Here is a 16555-nt window from a genome sequence, read left to right on the forward strand (position 1 = left end):
GAGTGGGTTATTCTAAACAAGGCGGCTGGGCGCGATTCGGCGGATGCAATAAGGGCGGCAAAATGCGAACATTTCGCCGCCCGTATTGCCACGAGATAGGCTCTAATAAAGGCTCTCATCAGTGCTCGGTCTGACTCAGATTTACTGGCCCTCCAGCGGCGCTCTAGGCGTCTCTTTTTGCGCTTCATCTCCCGGAGTTCCTTGGTGAACCAAGGAGCCCTCCTGGATCCGCCGCCTCAGAGAGGTCGCAAAGGCGCAATCCGGTTTAGAGCCCCCGCTGTATTCCAAGCAGCGACTAAGGACTCCACCGGATTGTGGACGATAGTGTCAGGTATTTCTCCAAGCGCCGTCTGAAACCCCATTGGGTCCATCAGGCGCCTGAGGCGGAACCACCTAATCGGTTCCTCCTCCCTACAGTGGGGGATTGGCTTCCGAAAGTCAAGCCTCAGCAGGAAGTGATCAGACCATGACAAGGGCAAGGTTTTAATACCCTTCAACTCTAAATCACATCTCCACTGCTCCGACAGAAATACAAGGTCAAGTGTGTGACCCGCTGAATGAGTCGAACCTCGAATTACTTGGGTCAAGTCCATGGCTGTCATGGAAGCCAAGAACTCCTGCGCCCCATCAGAGCGTTCACCAAGTGTAGGCAGGTTGAAATCCCCCAGAACCATAACCCTGGGGAACTCCACTGCCAACTCGGCTACTGACTCGAGGAGCGAGGGGAGGGCTGTTGCAACGCTGGCTGTTGGGAGGTAGGTACGTTAGCAACAGACCCACTTGACCACCAAGGTCCAGCTTCATCAACAGGGACTCACACCCGACAAACTCCGGAGCAGGGATCCTACGAGGAACTAAAGACCCTCGGATGATAACCGCCACTCCTCCACCCGTTTTATGGGGTCGCGGCTGATGAAGCACCTGAAAAAATTCTGGGCACATTTCAGTGAGGGGGACTCTTCCCTCTGGGCCCAGCCAGGTCTCAGTAATACATGCCAGGTCTGCCCCCTCGTCTAAAATTAGGTCCCGGACAAGGGGAGCTTTGTGAACCACAGACCTGGCATTTAGCAACAACAGCCTGAGACCAGGGCCCTGAAAATTCTCGCCACCTGGCCCTGGAGTGGAACTAACAGGGCCGGAAGGAGGGATCTCTGTGATGTAGCGAACCCTCCTTCCCCAGTAATGGCCAGCCCTGAAGTTCCCGTCATACCTACCCCTCCCCATAGTGACCGTAATGCTCTGGCCCTTCCCCGCTACTGTAAACCCCACAACCCCTCCCACAGCTCCCGCACCATCCAGCAGGCAATCCTTAACACTCATTCTGGGACGGGAAGTAAGTCTGGGCCCCTACCACTTCTGCAGTGGCACTCAGTGGAGGAGACACCGGGCAATACTCTCAACCCTCTCATACACACACAGCCACTCACCCATGCAGTCCCCATGAAATAAGTTAAACACAGAAAATACAACAGTATGAATTTAAAAAAAGTGGGTGCAAACATCAACCAAGCATACCATTCACACTACATTCCTAAAAAAATTCACGGAGCACTGCGCTAGTGCGATGTAAGACAATGGTGTGCAGATGGAGGGCGAGCTGCTCCGCTCTTCTCCTCTCCTCTGAGTCCTAGAAGAGCTTCCCAGGCCACAGGTCCAAAGTCAGTAGCATATAAAGTGGCTGTAAGCGGAGAGGGCACGGGATAAGGGTCCGGTATTGGTACACAGCAGCTTTCCAGTCCTAAGCCCTCCGGATCCAACAAGCAATTTATGGCCCCCGTGTCGGGGGGTAGTTCTTCTCCTTCCCCTAAGATTGAGCAGGGTCCAGAATCCGGGGGGGGGGGGAGAGTCTGTGGGGCCAACATCTGGGACTGGCCCGGGCTGCTCCAGAAGATGGGATAAAGGGCGCCAATTCCTACAGAGCCAAGTCCTGACCCCTACGGCTGCCATCATCTACCATTCCTAGCCCTATTCCAACCTTGATTATCCTACTACTAAACCTATTCCTAACCTAAAGCTAATCCTAATTCTAAGCCAAAACAAAAAACTAACACCAACCCAAACTAAGCTCACCCATTCTAACCCTACACCAGCCTAATCCTAATCCTAACCCCAGCATAGCCTAACTCTACCCCCAACCCTAGCCACGACCCCAACCCCGGTCTCCACTAGCCCTGCCCCAAGGCCGAGAGCACCCACAGATGGTACAGTCTTCAGTACTTATACCTAAGTCTATATCTAATCTATACCTAAACTATATCCTAAATCTATATCTAATCTATGCCTAAACTATCTATAACTATAAACCTAAACCTAACTAAATCTACCTAATTAACTGGAGCTATGGCAGGCAGCAAACAGTCACAGTTTGTTTGCCTGTCATCTGTTAACGAGCGGAGAAGGGGTGACAGAACAGTTATGTATACTCCTATATAATGTTTTAAAATTAGCATGTAGAGGAAAGGATCAGAAGCTGAAAGATGTTTATATTATATACCTTTAAAACATTATTAAGGTTATCATGGTTATTAGCATTGAGTAATATAACATAATATTGAACAATTAAATCATGAGGGATTATATACAAGTTAGAGTAAATATTCCAATGTTAACAACTTTAATTGCATATTTATGATGTTACTATAATGTGAGTATGACTAAGGTAATTAATATAATTAAAATTGATAAGAGACAAAATAGAAATAGCATACTTACTAACAAGATTGGTGTTATCAAGATACGAAATAAAGGTAGAAATCAGAAAGGAGGGAATACTACAATAAATATTGTTATATGACATATTAAAATTAGCAGGTAGATGAAGGATAAGAAGTTAAAATATGAATGTGTTCTGTATAATGTTATTAGAAAGATGTGAGCACAACTAAAGTAAGGCGATCAAAATTTTCTATTTTATTATTATTGAGTATCAAAATTAATACCCAAAGTCACACTGTTCATGTATTTAATACTTATATACATTTGAAAATAAAACACTTAAAAAAATAAACTAACTTTTACACTGCAATTTCAGACACTTCCCCTGGTTTTGTTTTCTCTGCTTTAATTTTCCAATTCACATATTATGCATCTTTTCTACAGTTTTTTTCCTCACATCTCTCACTTTAATTAGCAAGAAAAGTAACCCTTCCCACCAGCATCCCCTTGTCTGTTTTATTTGGAATAGTTTTCCGATAAATTTTCTTTTTGATCAACTGCCTTCTTAAAATACAGACATTTATTCTGCCTTTATTTTTTTATTTAGAATTTTTCAATTCTATCAATCATTTCTTCTCTTTATATGTATCTTGGTTCTGCTTTTATTTTTTAATTTAAACCTGTTAACATCAGTTGTCATGAGTAATGCAAGATTATGAAGTCACATGTTTATCAGTAAAAAAATACAAAACTTAAAAGATTTCAGTGCTTTCAGACTGATGGCTGAATAGATGCTGACTACTTCAAAGGACAAAGTTTATACAATTACCCAAAGAAATGTAGGAGCACAAACACATTAGCAATACATTTTCTTTAAATTATTTGCCATTAGTACACTTCTGATTTGGAATAATATTACAACTGCTCACTTTGACCAGAAACAGAAAAATGAGTTTATTATGTACACAAGTGATTCCATGATTCTTGAAAATATACTGCATTGACTGTAAGTCTACACTAAGGTGACCAGACGTCCCGATTTCAGCATGACAATCACGCTTTATAACAATTTGTCCCTTGTCCCTCTGAGTTTTAAAAAAGTCCCTATTTTTTTCTGGCTTCATGTTGAAAGCCCAGTGGATTTGCTTAAGAAATCCTAACCGGGGCAAGAAATCCTAACCGGGGCAAGACAAAAGACACCCTGTCTAACTAACCTCTCTCTCTGTCTCAGTACTTTCATTGAAGATATTAAAACTTTAAAGCAAGAAAATGGACCCCACACGCCCCTTTTTACTAACTTTTATAAGAAAAAAATGACCCATTACCATAGAGCTGCAGGAAACACCTGGCTAGAGAGGGAATGACTGCTACTTCCTGGATTTTCCAGAGGGGAGGGCACAGAGTTTGGAGGTCTGCTCGTGTGGGAAAATGGTGCTCTTCTTTTTTCTTTGAAAAATATTTCCCTGGGACTATTTAACCATTTTAATTCGCTCAGTTCTTTGTATTAACATCTACATCATTCTGGATTGACTTGGAGTGTCTGCCTACTGGTAAGTGGGGTTTTTTCTTTTATTTTTTAATGTATTTTAAAATAATATTTTATTTATTGTGCATAGGATTTATTAAAATAGTTTTATTCTGTGTGGATTTAAGTTAAGAACTCCGTGTTATTAAGCTTTCCTCAATTAATCTCTGAGTAGATTCCCACCAACTTCAAGATCTCAAGGGCACATCTTGGAAGCTACACCTTTGCTTAGTTTATAGATGATGCCTTTCCTTAAATATGAAAATAAATACATTTATTGTTCAAATGTGTACATCTCAATAGAAATGACTCTCAGGGGTGACAACAATCCACTAAAATAATAATATAAAACAATAATTACAAAAACAGGAACAACTGTTATGAAAATTATTAAAAAATAAAGAATAAAAATGGAGTATTAAGTATAGTAATTGCAGCAACCACAATACAATACCTCAGTCCTTCTTTTCATTAAACTAGACATACCCAATTCCAAGGAATTAAAAGACACTTGCTCCTGGGGAGGAAAGCTATGGCAAATCTAGACAGCATCCTAAAAAGCAAGGTGACCAAATTTTCAGTAAAGAGGGACACCTTTGACTGGGGGTGGGGGCTTGATTAAAAATTTTATACGGAGCAACAAAAATTTTCATACAACGCAAAAATAGTATAAAGCCCTACATGGTATTGGACCTGGGTACTTGAGAGACTGCCTCCTGCCGATTACCTCCCAAAGACCCATTAGATCCCAAAGACCCATTAGATCCCACAGATTAGGCCTCCTCCGAATTCCATCTGCCGGCCAATGCCGTCTGTCAACCACCTGGAGGAGGGCCTTCTCTGTGGCTGCTCCGACCCTCTGGAACGATCTCCCCGTGGAGATTCGGACCCTCACCACCCTTCAGGCTTTCCATAAAGCTGTTAAGACCTGGCTGTTCCAGCAGGCCTGGGGCTGTTGAGTTCCATCCCCTACTCGAATTGGTGTGCTTGTTGAGACCTTTTAAATTGTTTTGTATTGTTGTTTTTGTTGCCTTCCCTTTTGTATTGTTCCCCCCCCCCTTCCTTGGTTTTGTTAGCCGCCCTGAGTCTCTCGGGAATAGGGCGGCATATAAGTTGAATAAAACCTAAACCTAGTATTGTAATATATTTTTTTATTTCAACATAACTACAATTTACAAATATAAATTGTAACTGTTGCCAAACATCAAAATTTTGATCGTGTGACCATGAGGATGCTGCAACGGTCACTGTGTGAAAATGGTCGCTAAGCGTGAAAAATGGTCATGTCACTTTTTTCAATGCCATTGTAACTTTGGTCACTAAGCCCATTATATCACCTTTCTTGCCACAGTTCTTAAGTGAATAACTGCAGCTGATATTTTGTATTTTGGATAGAATCTTTTTTTAAATTTGTCTAAGACAATTTTAAAAAAGGATTCTATCCAAAATAAATTGAAGTGAAACCATTTTTAAAAATTCTATGCACAATACTTTGAAATATATTGTGCATAGAATTTTTTAAAAATAGTTTTACTTCAATTTATTCTGTGTGGAATAGTTTGAAATGTTTTATTTCAATTTATTCTGTGTGGATTCTTTTTTTAAATTGTCTTAGACTATTTTAAAAAAGATTCTATCCAAAATATAAAATACCAGCTGCAGTTATTCACTTAAGAACTGTGGCAAGAAAGGTGGTATAGTGACCAAAGTTACAATGGCATTGAAAAAAGTGACTGATGACCATTTTTCACACTTAGCGACCATTTTCACACTTAGCGACCGTTGCAGCATCCTCATGGTCACGTGATCAAAATTTTGATGTTTGGCAACAGTTACAATTTATATTTGTAAATTGTAGTTATGCTGAAATTAAAAAAATTACAATACTATTTTTGCGTTGTATGAAAATTTTTGTTGCTCCATATAAAATTTTTAATCAAGCCCCCCCCCCCCCCCAGTCAAAGGTGTCCCTCTTTACCAATCTGAAAATCTGGTCACCTTAGTCTACACAGAATTAAAAGGTGTACAAAAGGAGATATTATATGAAAGACATTATAGTATAGGATAGTTCTATATCTAGTATCAATTTCTTAACTTGAACAAAGGATATTTTCAGTACAACTAAAGAGCATTTTCTGCTACCCAAACAAACTGTTAAATACAAAATACTGCTTTAGTTTAAAACACACACACACACAAAGTATATCAGAGTATATAATAACCCCCTCACATTTTGTAAATATTTAAGTATATCTTTTCATATGACAACACTGAAGAAATGACACTTGGCTACAATGTAAAGTAGTGAATATACAGCTTGTATAACACTGTAAATGTGCTGTCCCCTCAAAATAACATAACACACAATCATTAATGTCTAAACATTAATTTAAGTCCTGGCTTGTTATCAATTGCCTACAGAAGGACCATCAAATGGGTGGATTTACACAACATTCTAAATTATAAACCAAGGTTCACATGGCTACTTTCATTACAAGATTCCTTATATGTCCAGTAATTCCCCAAAAAGATGATTAACATATAACTCATTTAGTAATTATATCCAGGCATTTACCATATTGAAATAATAACACAAATTAAGGAAATTATAATCAAGGTCAAGAAATAAATCTATACTTCAAGATATATATTTAATATACAAAGATAGATGGACTACCTTTTCAAATTCAGCCTCTTTATCCAGTTGTCTAATGCCACACCAAAAGGGCATTTTCTATTACATAATGTTTTAAATCCTGAAATGTTTCCTCACGTTAGGCAGGAGAGGTGGAAAATACCTTCCTTACTGCCTCATATAATCAAGTCATATCATTGAAAATGATTACGTGCCAGAAAAATGTTGTATTAATCTATCAACAGATCTATTTTATTTTGCCACCAAGGTATTCCTTTCACCGCGATACAGGCAGTTTTAATGTGTTTGCCTGAAAAACTAACAACAATGTCCATATAAATGTTATACTGGATAATTAATCTAATCTTGTTTAAAAAGTGTCAAATCTTTTAACAAGCCAACTTACCCTTACCCTATCCGGCAATCTTAGCCAATTATGACCTGGTTTTAATTGGCAAACTACTAACCAAGATGCAATGTCTTAATTATAAATAATGATGTTGTCTGGCTTATTTGTTGCTGTTTTTTAAATAGGTTGTTTATACCCGCAATTTCATCTTCCCATCAAAGATATTCTTCAGAATTCCATTGTTTGCTTGTTTTTAATCTAAAAATTCAGATACAGAACAAAAACCAAGCAACATGGATAGTAAAATACAACACCACTTACAAGATTATTTTTAAAGCCAAAAACTAACTCCATTCACAGGTAATTCATTTCTAAAACTGAATGTACTACAGCAAATCATTACCCATACATTTAAAATGTAGCCAAGTCCAACTATATTTCCATGCAAGACTATATAGCTTCATCTTTTCAAGATCATTATTCTTGATATAATTGAGTCTTTATTCCTTTTAGGTCACCAATAACACTCTACTACTTTTTAAACAACTTTGTGTATGGATTTATCATCACCTATCCTGTTCTCAAATGGGAAGAGAAACTGCCATTCATTTTCACAAAATTAAACTAGTATTTGAGTAAGTTTACTAGCAAAATGTGTGACAGATGCTGATCAAAGCTGAATTAAAATATTTTTAAAAAATTAAAAGCTCTATACAAGTACAACCCCAGCTGGGACTATATTGCTAAGCAAGGTAGTTGTTAATTGAGTCGTGCCCAATTTACAACATTTTTTGCCACAGTTACTAAGTGAATCGTGGTAATTAGGCAGGAGTCGTTGGGAAAAGTCACAAATGGTGGTCACATAATCCTGGGATGATGTAAGCAGCACAAATACATGCCAGGTGCCAAGACCCAAATTTTAATCATGTCACCATAGGGATGCTGCAACAGTTTCAAGTGCAAGGGCTGGTTTTTAAGTTACGGTACTTTTTTCAATGCCATTCTAACTTTGTATGGTTCCTAAATGAATAATTATGAGGATTATTAGCAGAACAGTTTTGCTCCTTGCTTACTTATATTAAACATGTCATGTAGAAGTTTGAAAAATTTCTCTTAATGACTGTCTTATGGTCTCATGGAGAATGAGGAAAGAAGAAACAGTAAAAAACTTTTCCTTATTATCAAGATCCAAGGAAATTCATTAGAAATGTATTTGCAGACAAGGCTGTTTGATGCACAAACCTTTTAAAATCTAAAAGTTCATTTACTAGTTAAAATTTGTATGTGTATCCAGATATGTTGCAGGATAAATATTTCCTGTTCAAGGATTTTGTAATTAATTGTGATTGAAAGTCACACATATAGTAGTAATCCATGCAAGCAGCATTGCTAGGTTAGCTGCAAGCTGCTTGGAATTGGAAGGAATACATTTAACTTCTTCAAATTCTTGCTATAGGTAACTAGCTTTTAAGAGTAAAGAAAAATAAATAATAGTTGTGTCATTTTTCTACTTTTAAGATTGGCCCTGCTCCATTTAGCACCCTATGGAAATCAGAGCAGGAAATCAAAATATTTAAAGTACTGGTTGCAATGTGGACTATTTAGTGCATGGTGAATATTAAGAATGTATTTATATATGACATGTAATCTTATCATTTTGAATCTTATCATTTAAAAAAGCAAACTCTCAAAAGCAATTAAATTCAAATTCCTTTTAAACATTTCCTAAGCTAAGCAAGTGACCTAGAAAGAATTCCAAACTGACCCATCTAGAGATATGTAATGGAAAGCTTAACTTGTCAAAAGGTCTCCAATACTTGCAAACACATTAACTTCCGTTACAATTAGCCATTTCCATAAACAATTCAGATAAAACTACAGTCCCATCCACTACCCTGTACTCATCCTACACATTATCTTACACCCGGGATGGTGAAACTGTGGCACGTGGAGCCATTTGTTAGAGCACAAGAGGCGTTGCGCTATCAGCTCCAGCACGCATGCACACGCTGGCCAGCTGACTTCAGACTTCTTTTTCAGCTGTTTTTCACCAACCAGAGGCTTCCCTGAAGCCTCCGGAGGGAGAAAAACAACCCAATGCGCACACCGGACATTCAGAAATGGACTTCCGGTTTGCCTATAGGGCTGTTTTCGCACTCCGGATGCTTCAGGGAAGCCTTCTAAAGCCTCCAGAGGATCCATTACACGCCAAAAGCGGGGGGGGGAAGGGCGGGGGCGCACGCATAGCATTATGGGTGTGGGCATGCCCACGCAGGACCCCTCTGCATTCCCCTTGCTTTTGGCATGCAATGGGAAAAAGGTTAGCCATCACTGTCCTACACAGTGTACTCACAAATTTTGCAAACTAACAACTCACCTAGATAATAATTTCATTGTTTAAACACTATCATCTTTCTTTTTTTGAGGACTCTGGAAATATTTTATATTCAATCATACCAATCTTTACTTTGGTAAAAATGGAAAAAATGAGTAGGATGGAAAAGAAAACTTATTTACTAACAATAATTAACATGAAATCTGTTATTAAATTTGAGGTAAAAGTAGAAAAATTAAAAGCCATCTACAGTTAAAAACAAAATTATGTTAATTTTTCATAGACACAAGAATTATAAAATCATTTTTAGAGCATTGGTCCACTTCTGATTAAATTACATGAATTCAATTACATTTATCTTAACTCTATATTGAGAAAAAGGAACTTGAAATCCACAAGATTTTATGTGCTTCACTTATGTTCCAACTTTCATTTCTTCTTTTCCAAGAGATAAAAATGATTTTATTTTATTTCTGTTGTGATAATAAAGATTCTATTCTATTTTATTCTATTCTACCCTATCCTACTCATTTGACCACAAATATTGATTTATAATCAGGTCCAAAATAATTCCTAAATTTGCAGAATATTTAATTTTATAAATGCTTTATAAAATATGAATCTCTTAATAGAAATAGATTTCAGTATTTCCAAGGAGCAAGGTATTTTTTTCTTTAAAAAAGAAAGAAAGAAACTTACTGAAATACAGCACTGTCAAAAATAATAACCAACCTATAATATAAGTACAGGATACATGCCAACCCTCCCAAATCATAACTGCCACTTTACAAGAGCGAAATTTACTGGAAAAATTACAGAGATATTGAATTCTTTTAAATGTTTTAAATATTCTTCATTTCTAGGTAAAAAACACAATAGAAACAATTAATGTAAACTAATGAGCCTCGGTGGCACAGCGATTAGAATGCAGCACTGCAGGTACTTCTGCTGACTGTCAGCTGACCACAATTTGGCAGTTCAATTCTCACCAGACTTAAAGTTGACTCAGCCGTCCATCCTTTTGAGTTTGGTAAAATGAGGACCCAAATTGTTGGGGGCCACAGTCTTAAGTTATTTTGAAGTGAATGGGAAAAAGATGAGAGTTGCACTTGACTGTTGCCAAGAATTTGAAACAGGTACTTTGCAAAATACATTACTATGAGCAAATATTTTTTCTTTGAAGCATTAAGGCCTCAGCATCCTTTGGGAAAGTGGCATGGCTACTCCGAAAGAGTCCATTGCTGCCTATTGCATTCCTTTGCTGTCATAGCAGAAAGTGCTATCTAAATATGTACAGAGGTACATGAAAACAAGTAGAGGGAGTTTTCAAAGCAGCTATACGAATCTTTAAAGGATGTAATGCCCTGAGTAAAAGTACTTTGCTTTGCTGAAGTTTTTAGTAAAACAACTCTTTCAAATGCTTTGCACAGCTGTACAGTCAAATGCAATTCATCTTTTTCCCATTCACTTCAAAATAACTTAATATTGTGGCCAATATTAATTTTTAATATTTGTGCTACCAGGCAAATTCTCAAACATTTTGAGTATAAACACTCAATTATTAACTTTATTTATTGCTCCATAAAAATGATTTTAAAGAAAAACCAAGGCTGCATAAAGTTGGTATATTAACTTGTTTTTTTAAAAAAGGTTTTTAATTCATTTTTCCTCTAACTTATCATTATCTACTTATTACATTAAAATAATAGCTTTCAGAATGTATAATTTTAAAAGTATTAGTTAAACCAATGATAAAGAAAAATACATGAAAAAATCTGTCCATAGGTACAAGTATTGCAATATTTATTATTAAATATGCTATTTTAAAAGATGTACATTACGCCATAACAAAAATACTTACCAAAGTAGTCTGTCTTGGGACATGCATCCATCTCCTGCTCCAGGCGCTGAGTAAGAGCTTCTAATTTTAATTCAGCAGTAGAGGGCCCTTGGTCTTGCTGTGAAAGCAGCATCTGACAGGGTAATTTTATTTTTGCAGAACCAGACATTTCTTGGGGACCAGAGTTATGCTGCTGAACAGTGACACTCTCCTTAAAAGGAGATTTGGGAACATCAGAAATCATTGGTCCATGAGATGTTGCAGTGATAGAATTCTGCTCAAGACTCAGACCAAAACCAGCAGAATTAAGCCTGTGATTTTGACCATGAACTACAAAATGATCTGAAGTGTATGGATGAATATTGTGCTGCTGATAATCTGCACTTGAAGGAACTGGGGTAGAAATTGAAGGTTGAGTGCTATCACTGCACCTTGAGTGGTTGTCACCACTGCTTCTATTTGGATGAAAATTAACAGACCGATTTGAAAGAATCTGAGAAGAATGTATTGATGAAACAGAATACGATGAAGATTTCTGATGTGAATATCCCATGGCTGATTCATCACCAACCCCAACTGAAGACGACAAGGGGATACTGTCATGAGAAAAAGATGGTCTCTGGCAAGCTAGCTTTTGGATACAGCTCTTACTAAGTCCAGAGCCTTCATTTCCACATTCCTGACTTCCATGACCACTTTCTGAAGATCTGTAAGGGTTTTGGGATTGTTGGCATAGATGAAGATCTGTATTTCTAGGGCTTCTCTGCAATGATTCATCTTGGCTATTTGACCAAAAATGAGGGGCAATAGTTGATTTCTGGCTGCTAAGCTTATCAGCACTTTTCTTCCTTCTTTGAACACCTGTTTGATTATCACCATTGCTGTGTTCTTTCCATGATAGGGAAGGAAGCACTGCCTTAGAACCACCTGGGTTCATCTGACCTGATCTGTGGCAATTTGGTCCTCCAGGAATATCTGGACCCTGTAGACTGTTGTTATATCCATAGTCATCTTGATATATTTTTGTTCGCTCTCCATCACTGTGACATAAAGGCTGGCTTGGAAAAGCGAGCTGATGACCTGCATATACTGCAGCCAAAGGAGGCTTAGCAACATTTTCCCGTGGATGCAATTTATTTGTTCCTGTGGTGTCTTTGACTACAGAATAACTTGGAAGCTGACCACCAAAATTAAATCCACCATTCAAATCCACTGAAGTTCCTTTCATCAACTCTTCTTCTTGTTGTTGTTTCTGCAGGTGAATTTTAGCCATTTTTGTAGCAAAAACTCTTCTGGTTTCTTCAAATTCTGGGTTATTCCCAACAACTTTGTCTACTCGAAAGAGACCATCTTTGGAAGCTTCATACATATTGAGGTCTTCTATAAATTTACTTGCCTCTAAACCAAGGTCATCATATTTATCCATTTTTAAATGTTTGTTCATTCAAACAATAGTAGAAAAACAAATGAGCTAATATTTTCAATATGAAAATTAACCTGTTATGTTAAACTCAACAACAAACTCCATGGTTACTAAAATTCTTTGCTATTTCTTATGAGAAAAATAGAAAGGGAAAACTTCACACTTCAGGGTATTTTCCAAAACAGCGGTATATTTCTTAGATTATCCCCGGGAGCCTTTAAGTCCTGGTTACTCCTGAAGAAACTTAAGGTCCAAGTTCTTTACATTTCAGTTTGTGAAGAATCAATGGCTGCCACAAATATTTCTTCAATTCTGCCTAGTATTATTTCAGCGAAACTACTAAAATTAAAAGAGATAAGATTAATTTAGCAATAAATACAAGCCAACATACACTCTTTGTCATCAGAAAAAAGAATTACACCCTAGCTTCATATTAACCTTCAAGCCAACGTTATCTCAGTGAAATTTGTTTGCGGCAGCTCGAACATTTATAGGCTGAAAGAAAACATTTATATTGTGACGGAGTATACTGGAAAAGCCCGCAAACTCTGGGGAAAGACAAGCTTCGGAAAAATAACAATTTAGTCAGAGACGGAAGGAAGCCCGTTCCGAACTTTTCCGCAGCTAGAGGAAATCTTTGCTTTTCGCACTCTTGTCTTTCACCGCCCACCTTTTATTTGAAAAAGTTATTGAACTTTTTCTCTCCAAATCCTCTCCAGATTTCCTTTTTAACTTCCTCAACACTGGAACCAATCACCGCTTAAAATGACACTCCAAAACAAGAGACAGAAACCTTGGCCCATGACAAGCAGCCCCAGTGTGTTTGTTAGTCCTACCCGATCTAGAATACAAACATTGTGATAGTTACCGGTTGGTACTACAGAATTGCCCCGGTTTTCTATATCCGTTTGCTACCATTTAGAGGTACATTTTTGTAGCCCCAATCTTTGCCGTTCCCGCGCTGCGGGCCTGAAAAGAACCCTCTGTCCACGCGGAATAATCCGGAACATTCCGCTGCGTACGAAAGAACGAAGTCAAACGCTTATCGGCCCGGTCTTATGGACGCTTCCTCTGAAAGAACAAGGCCGGCTTGTTCTCACAGACTCCATTGCAAGCACGAACTTAGTCACAGGCTTACTTAATCAACCTACCTGCGGCTCGTGGGAAATGAATTTGCTTTGCTTTCTTGGCGTCGTGGCACTTTGAGGAGTGCGGTTGTACCGGGAGGTCAGGCTTCGCTCAAAAAGCCCATGGTGTGGCGGCTAGATGTTCTCTCCGCCTCGCGGTTAGATTTGCTTTACTTTCTTCGCGCTTTCCCTATTCAAGCTTAGAGCTGTGGGCCGCTGAGGCGCTTCGGGCGCCGCCGCCTCTTCCTTTTCTTTCCACAATTCCTCTTCTTCCAATACCCGTAGATTACCGGAGGAGGAGTTTGCAACGTGGTTGAGATAGTGAGATATGTCAGCACTCGCTGGCAATGTAGATTTGAGAGGGGAGAGGCGTTGCGGAGGGCGGGAACAATCCTGCTCTTCTCTTTCTGCTGTGTCAATTGGTCGTTAAAGGCAAGAAAACTGCAGGGATTTGGCCAGGTAATTGCCATGATTCAACACTGACTTGAAGACTTGAAGAAGAAAAAAACCTCTGATAGTAATATGAGTGTTGAAAATATTGGGATAAGTAAGGTGACCAATCGTCCTCCTTTAGGGAGGACAGTCCTTTTGTAAGTTCTGTCCTCCCTCGAAAAGTGTCCTACATTAAGGTGACCAGATTTTCAGATTGGTAAAGAGTAAGGTGACCAGATTTTCAGATTGGTAAAGAGGGACACCATTGACCGGGAGGGGGGGGGGGGTTGATTAAAAAATATATATATTGTCAAACATGACCCCAGGACACTGAAACCATCATAAATATGAATCTGTTGCCAAACATCAAAATTTTGATCACGTGACCATGAGGATGCTGCAACAGTCGCTAAGTGTGAAAATGGTAATCAGACACTTTTTTCAATGCCATTGTAACTTTGGTCACTAAATGAACTGTTTGAAAGTTAAGGCTAGCTTGCATTATAATGCCTTATGCTAGCTTACATTTTCAAGAGAGAGAAGCTACTCCTTGTTAGAATTGAAATAGAAATGAATAGAGTAGAGTAAAATAGAATAGAATAGTTTATTAGCCAAGTGTGATTGGACACACAAGGAATTTGTCTTTGGTGAATATGCTCTCAGTGTACATAAAGAAAAATAAAATAGTAAGATAGTGGGATCCTTGCTGCACCTAGCCTTCACTAATCCTCTCACTTTCATAAAAATCAGTAAAAATCACTCATGCTTTTTTATTTCTATTTATTATTTTGCTATGGCCACATATGAATATATATGCACATTCCAAACAGATTTTCTTACTAAACAGCCACCATTCTCATCCATAGGCCACTAAATGCCTCACCAACCTTTTCTGTATTCTTTCATTTCCTTCCATCCATTTTATTTATTTAACACAGAGTAGATTAGGCTGTCAGCCTTAGTCATTCTTCTAACATGACAACAATTCTTACCAACAAGGACGGTATTGGCACATTTTAGCTAATGCAACCTAAACATAACCAAAACCTATTTCATTTCAAGTATGCTAACTTTATTCTATGCCTTCCCACGCATTACATGGCTTGAACGTTCGCGGATCGCCACCAAATTGCACAGGTGGTTGTTCTACCAGATGGACATCCTTACTTTTTCTCGAAAATGGGAGAGAGGCTGCCTTTCCTAGTCTAGCCCCGTAACAACAACCCTACGAGGTAGGCTGGGTTAAAAAAAAAGCGAGTGTCGGGGAATTCTGCGACTGCATCACCTCTTCACTGCTCTCGCTTCCCAGGGAGCTCCCTTTCCTCTCACCGAGCAGCCCGTTCTCGGAACAAAACGGAGAGGCTCAGAGGCGGATACGCCTGGCAGTCGGTGGGGACGGTGCTGAGAGGGGCGTGCGCTGGGAAAGGGAGCTTGCACAGTCCGCCTCTGAGCCTCTCCGCGCAGTCACCCCTTCCCCGTCACGCCCCCCACCCCAAAAACAAACCACCAGCGCTCCTCCCGCTCCCCCACTCCCCAGGCCCGCAGCGCCTTTTCTTCCCGTTCGGCTCCGAGCCACCATCACGGACCTCTTTTGGCTCCGCTCTAGGCACCGGCCGCCGTGCCGCCGTCCTCCCCTCCATCATTCCCCCTCCTCCCAGAGCATCACCGGAAACATGCCAACCTCAATACGGATGCAAAGGCGTCACATCGCCGCTACCCATGTTCACGAGGCGCCGGGCATTGCAGGGTGCAGAGGAAGCCAGCAGACAGACGGGAGACTTGGGGAGGTGGGAAGGAAGAGATCCCGTCCAGGGTAAAAAGAGGGAAAAGCGGAGAGCCTACCCTGGACGGGATCTCTTCCTCCCTCTCCCCCCCGGTCTCCCGTCTGTCTGCTGTATTCCTCTGCGCCCTGCGATGCCCGTCTGGGTTGGCTTCCTTGGACACTCAGCTGCCACCACCACCCCCACCTTCCCTCCGACCAACTGTCAGTTTATTCTTCCTGCACGTGAAAGCGCTTTAGTCAGTGGAGTGTGTGCTGGGAGGAATCTCTCTTCTCCTCCCTGCACGGACCCCATGGTGCCTGCATCAGAGCTCGGGCGGGATTCAGGTGAAGGAAAGGACTTTTCTTTTGCCGGCATCAGAGCTCGGGCGAGCAAAAGCAAGTATTTTAACCAGTGGGCTACGCGCAGGGACGAATATATCCCCTCCTCCCTGCACACATCCACTGAATAAAG

At 39.7% G+C, this 16555-nt stretch overlaps 1 protein-coding gene across 3 annotated transcripts in view; it reads right to left on the reverse strand.

Moving 5' to 3' along the window:
- Positions 1 to 14232, reverse strand: part of LIMD1 (LIM domain containing 1) — a 33274-nt gene extending 19042 nt beyond the window's left edge. For 2 of the 3 annotated variants that reach the window (XM_087712972.1, XM_087712970.1), the window contains exons 1-2: positions 13631 to 13806; positions 11361 to 13101 (exon numbers count right to left, since the gene is read on the reverse strand). In XM_087712972.1, coding sequence (XP_087569098.1) covers positions 11361 to 12783 — 1423 coding nt within the window. In that variant the 5' untranslated portion in view covers positions 12784 to 13101; positions 13631 to 13806. Of the gene's footprint in view, positions 1 to 11360; positions 13102 to 13630; positions 13807 to 13913 lie in introns of those variants that run through there. The other variant, XM_014071057.2, reaches the window with a different exon arrangement.
- Between the last annotated feature and the right edge of the window lie 2323 nt (positions 14233 to 16555).

Source organism: Thamnophis sirtalis, unplaced genomic scaffold (genome assembly GCF_051295495.1).
Source record: "Thamnophis sirtalis isolate CommonGarterSnake01/CBP01778 unplaced genomic scaffold, rThaSir2_p1.2 scaffold_4, whole genome shotgun sequence".
NCBI lineage: Eukaryota > Metazoa > Chordata > Lepidosauria > Squamata > Natricidae > Thamnophis > Thamnophis sirtalis.